Source organism: Cyprinodon variegatus, unplaced genomic scaffold (assembly GCF_000732505.1).
Source record: "Cyprinodon variegatus isolate N-32 unplaced genomic scaffold, C_variegatus-1.0 Scaffold65, whole genome shotgun sequence".
NCBI lineage: Eukaryota > Metazoa > Chordata > Actinopteri > Cyprinodontiformes > Cyprinodontidae > Cyprinodon > Cyprinodon variegatus.
Window position 1 is genome coordinate 1,769,091 of NW_015150518.1, and position 5,359 is coordinate 1,774,449.

The 5,359-nt window shown below is 37.5% G+C and overlaps 1 protein-coding gene across 1 annotated transcript in view; it reads right to left on the minus strand.

Annotated features, from left to right (window-relative positions):
- Positions 1-5,359, minus strand: part of LOC107082917 (protein NLRC3-like) — a 15,601-nt gene that overhangs the window by 8,104 nt on the left and 2,138 nt on the right. Inside the window, exons 4-5 of the mRNA XM_015371814.1 lie at positions 2,299-4,090; positions 659-832 (exon numbers count right to left, since the gene is read on the minus strand). Coding sequence (XP_015227300.1) covers positions 659-832; positions 2,299-4,090 — 1,966 coding nt within the window. The remainder of the gene's footprint in view (positions 1-658; positions 833-2,298; positions 4,091-5,359) is intronic.

Below are 5,359 nucleotides of genomic sequence, written 5' to 3' on the forward strand. Positions count from 1 at the left end.
TTGATTACATTTCTAGTGAGAAATCTAGGAAATCTAGGAAAATCATTTATTAAGAGGAAAGAAATTGAAAAATGGCAAAAAAGGTGGAATGAAGATAAAAAGGAAGAAGGTTATATAAAGTACAAAAGTCAGTATACATTTCTCACTAGAAATGTAATCAAAACTCATTTTAATGCAAAAACAAACTCAAGTTATTAATCTTTCCACAAAAAAATGAGCGAATGTCGGCCATATAAATATTTTTTTTCTTCTCTCAGCTGGAATCTTGAAAGTCACGTGACTAGGACGTAAAACAATAGAAAGGGTATAGGCAGAAGAAATGTAAAAGTACCACAAAAAAATGGCCATTAATGTACCTCCACTACGTTTTGCAGTGTGGACCAACGTAGTGGGGGTACATTTTCCCATGAGACTGGGTTGAAACATACTAGCAAATAATTATACAGGCTCTTGTCACACATTTGTGTATTTAATTGATATGGGCTGATTTCCTTCTCTCAATAGGTAATTTGACTTTTCTTATAAAGAATAACGTATGTGTGATCAGTTGTGATTTCTGATACATATGTAAAAGTAAAGAATAAAACTAATTGAACTAGCCTTAAACAAGAAATTATTTTTTAAATAGGAACATTTTTTCCACATATTTTATTCTTACCTCAGAGTTTCCAGGATGTACTTTGAAGTCTTCCATTCCGCAAACAGAAGCTGCATTCCCAAATCCTTGAGATCATTGTTACTTAGATCCAGGTTTGTGACTCTAGAGGACTGGGAGCTGAGAACTGAGGATAGTGCTTCACAACTTTTCTCTGAGAGGTTGCAGCCACTGAGTCTGCATAGTCAGAAAATTTGAACAATTTAGATTCAGAATTCATTTTATCAACTACATATGAAATTAATTTGACCCTCCCAATTAGTTTGCTGACCATCAAGGTAATCCTTCCAGAAAATATTACAGGTACCCAGTGCAAATTCTCACAGAAATGAGACTTAAATCAGAGGCAACCACACTTTTACTCAGGTTTTTTTGAAAAACGTTTTAACATTTATTCAGGAGTCTTAAAGCTGCCGACTCACACTAGAGCAAACTTAGAATCAACTGCTGCTTCTAATTGTTTATGTTTATTAGTTTACCATACATTTTTGAATAGAGGAGAGTGGAGTAAAAGGAAAATAAAGTTCAGTACAGCATGTGTTTAAAGCAAATCATAATTTGCAGAAAATTCCCCATAAAAGGTAACTCCCCCCCCCAATTTATAGCCAATGAAGAGAAGCTAGGAGGCTTTTAACTACAGTTTATGGACTTCCTGATAATGAAGAATTACAATAGTCCAGCCTTGAAGTAACAAATGCATGGACTAGTTTCTCAGCATCACCCGTGGACAGCTTTGTGTCTGCTTAATTAAAGGGTCATTTCTAATTGATCTCTAAATGAGGTAGGACAGGTACAAATTATTGCTTAATATGATTCATCAGTTTCAGATTTCCTTTTCTACCCTCACCTTTATTTTTTAGTTGTTTCAAAAATCCTTTACCCATAGAAACATCCTTCTTTATATACAATACCTGTATTAAATAATTTAAGGAACTACCTATCACTAAAACAACTTTTTTCTTTAATGTAAAGCTGTTTAGATGGCTGTTTGAATCATATAGTTTTTGCATTATGCTGTTTTGAACCTTAAATCGACAATACAGATGGATTTGGTCACAATCAGTGTGCTATTTACACAGCTTTAATTGCATTTACTATTGCTTTATATTTACAACAGTCAATAAGCAGGACTTTAGTTATATTAAGTGTGCCAATCATAGAACTTTAAAAATCAAACCTCTCAGGCTCACAACTTACTGTATTTTGGAGTCCTGGCAACAAGGTCAGCTCAGATTGAAAAAAGACTTACTTATAACATTGCTATCACAAAATATACTGCTTATGAAATAGATATATTTCCATATACTATCTCAGAAAATTTCTTTATATAAACCTTGGTTTTAGAGGCCTAGTGTCAATGGGGCAAAAATAAGCAGTCTCATCACGATTTAGATTGCCAAATAGACAACTCATGCAAAACAACTGCATCCAATGACCCATGGTTGAATGTGCCTTCGAAGATGGGCATCAATGTGTTGAAAACATAAGGGCTTCAACTGCAGGTTTTTGAAGTGCAGGAAGCACGAATTGACAATTCTATTTTTACTCCTGGGAGTCAAAACATTTTTATGAAAATTAAGTCAAAATCTGGTTGCCTTCATTTTCAAACACATGTGTTGTGGATATTTAAAAATTACACTTACATAGCTTTGTTGGAGGCTTTGACCACTGGCAAAAGCCTCAGAAGAACGTCTTCTGAAGCAGAGTATTTCTTCAGGTCAAACACATCCAGATCTTCCCCTGATGAAAGTAAGATGAAACCCAGAGCTGACCATTGAGCAGGAGATAAATTATCAGAGGAAAGACTTCCTGAACTAAGAGATTTTTGGATCTCCTCAACAAGAGAGCTGTCATTTAGTTCATTCAGACAGTGGAAAAGATTGATGTTTTTCTCAGCAGACATATTCTCACTGATCCTCTCCTTGATGTACTGAGCTGTTTCTTGGTTGGTCTGAGAGTGCCTTTCTGTCTGTGCCAGCAGACCACGTAGCAGTCTCTGATTGGTCTGCATGGACAATCCCAGAAGGAAACGAAGGAACAAGTCCAAGTGTCCATGTGGACTCTGTAAGGCCTGGTCAATAGCTGTCAGGTGAAGGGACTTTAATTTTGGCATTTGAAAGAAGGTATGCTTCTTTGAGGTTGCTGGTGTTACTTCAATCAGGTTTTCACCAAATTTCATGAAAGTCCAATGAACATAAAGAGCAGCCAGAAACTCCTGAACACTCAGATGGACAAAGCTATATACTCTCTCCTGGTACAGCCCTCTCTCCTCTCTAAAGATCTGTGTGAACACTCCTGAGTAAACTGAGGCAGCTTCGATATCGATGCCACACTCTGTCAGGTCTGATTCATAGAAGATCAGGTTTCCCTTCTGCAGCTGATGGAATGCCAATTTTCCAAGAGATTTAACCACCTTCACGTTGTCTCTACTCCAGTGTGGATCCGTTTCAGCTCCTCCATCATACTTCACCATCTTCACTTTTATCTGAACCACCAGGAAATGAATGTACATCTCTGTAAGGGTCTTGGGAAACTCTCCCCCCTCTCCCTTCTTTATTGCATCCTCCAGAACTGTAGCAGTGATCAGGCAGAAGACTGGAATGTGACACATGATTTGAAGGCTTCGTGATGTCTTCATGTGGGATATTATCCTGCTGGCCAGCTTTTCATCTCTAAACTTCTTCCTGAAATAGTTTTCCTTCTGTGGGTCTGTGAATCCTCTGACATCGGTCACCATGCCAACAAACTCGGGAGGGATCTGATTGGCTGCTGCTGGTCGTGTTGTTATCCAAAGGTGAGCAGATGGGAGCAGTTTCCCCCTAATGAGGTTTGTTAGCAAAACATCCACGGAAGTACATTCTGTAGCGTCAGTCAGCATCTCTTTATTATGGAAATCCAGAGGAACTCGACTTTCATCCAGACCATCAAAGATGAACAGAACCTGAAAGGGTCCAAAGTCACTGATTTTCTTAGTGTCAGTAAAGAAGTAATGAACAAGTTCAACCAAGCTGAACTTTTTCCCTCTCAGCACATTCAGCTCTCTGAAGGTGAATGGAAATATGAACTGGATGTTCTGATGGGATTTGCCTTCAGCCCAGTCAAGAGTGAACTTCTGGGTTAAGACTGTTTTCCCAATGCCAGCCACTCCCTTAGTCATCACTGTTCTAATTGGTCCATCTCCTCCAGATGGGACTTTAAAGATGTCTTCTTGTCTGATGGTTGTTTCTAGTCTGTGTGATTTCCTGGATGCTGCTTCAATCTGTCTGACCTCATGTTCATCATTAACATCTCCAGCCCCCCCCTCTGTGATGAAAAGTTCTGTGTAGATCTGGTTCAGGAAGGTTGGACTTCCCGCTTTTGCAATTCCCTCAAACACACACTGGAACCTCTTCTTCAGGGAAGATTTTAGTTTATTTTGACAAATAGGAGGATTATCTATATGAGAAAAACAACAACAAATAGTTTTTGTAAATCTTTGAAAAATCATGGAAAAACATTTACCGTTGAGATGTTTACATGAAAAGATTTGGTTCTGCCTGTTTGTGGTGCATTCACACCAAACATGATACCATCAGAGCAAGTGATGTACATGTTGTCTGTATGTAGAAACACATTCAAAAGTGGAATAAAACAAAGGGTGAATTTCTAGTGACATTAGAATAGTTATTAGATAGAAATAGGGAAAAGAAACCCTCTGTGAATCAGAGGTGTCAAGTAATGAAGTACAAATACTTAATTACTGTACTTAAGTAAACTTTTTAGGTATCTATACTTTACTCCATTACTTATTTTTCTTCCAACTTCTGACCTCTACTCATTACATTTTAACACAAGTATCTGTACTTTCTATTCCTTACATTTTTAAAACCAATGTTACTCGTTATTTAATATTTATTTTACGCCATCGAATTGTAACCAGGAAAATTTGTTTCCATTTTGTTGTATTCAGTTTTATGTATTGTTTAGTTATAGATTTATCTTAAAATAAAATTCCCTTCTCCCTAATTTCTTTACCACAACAAAAAAGCCAAATGAGATAATTCTGTTCTCACATGGTTGTATGGTCACATGACCAGCTGCATGTCAGCTTTTTAAATTGACAGCTGCAGCTTATAAGGCTGATGAGCAGCAGCCCAGCTAGGAGATGCTGTCTGACGCTGATGCAAATGCATCCTTGTGGATTAAAACCTTCATCAGATCACAAGGTTTGACAAGTGGGAACTGGCCAGGTTTCCATTTCAGAATTTTGTTGCAGGATCCTGTTCTAGGATCTTATTCCATAATCTGTCTCCAGGACTCTGAATGTCTGTTGGATCAGATTGGCGAGCTAGACCCATATAACCACCATAGGAAACAGCACCTTCTATGTCAGACTGGTTGGATTCCTTGAATAAAGGAACACACCATATCACTAATTTTGCACCATTCTGTTGTCTCTGTGTGTTTATACAAAGTTACCACTTCCTCTAGCAGTTGAACTTAATTATTTCTGATTTAATTTGTTTTTCTTCAGTCATGCTAATATTCATAAGTGATAAAGGTTACACAATCCAGATCATTGGCGGCATCCACATCTAGTGAAAACTAGTGTAATTGGATTAGTCATAACGCAAACACTCATTGGTTAGTGTTTGCATTATATGACACTCATTTGTTGACGCCAAAGAAAATCAGAAGCAAGCAGCTGTTCTTCAAACTGCTAAC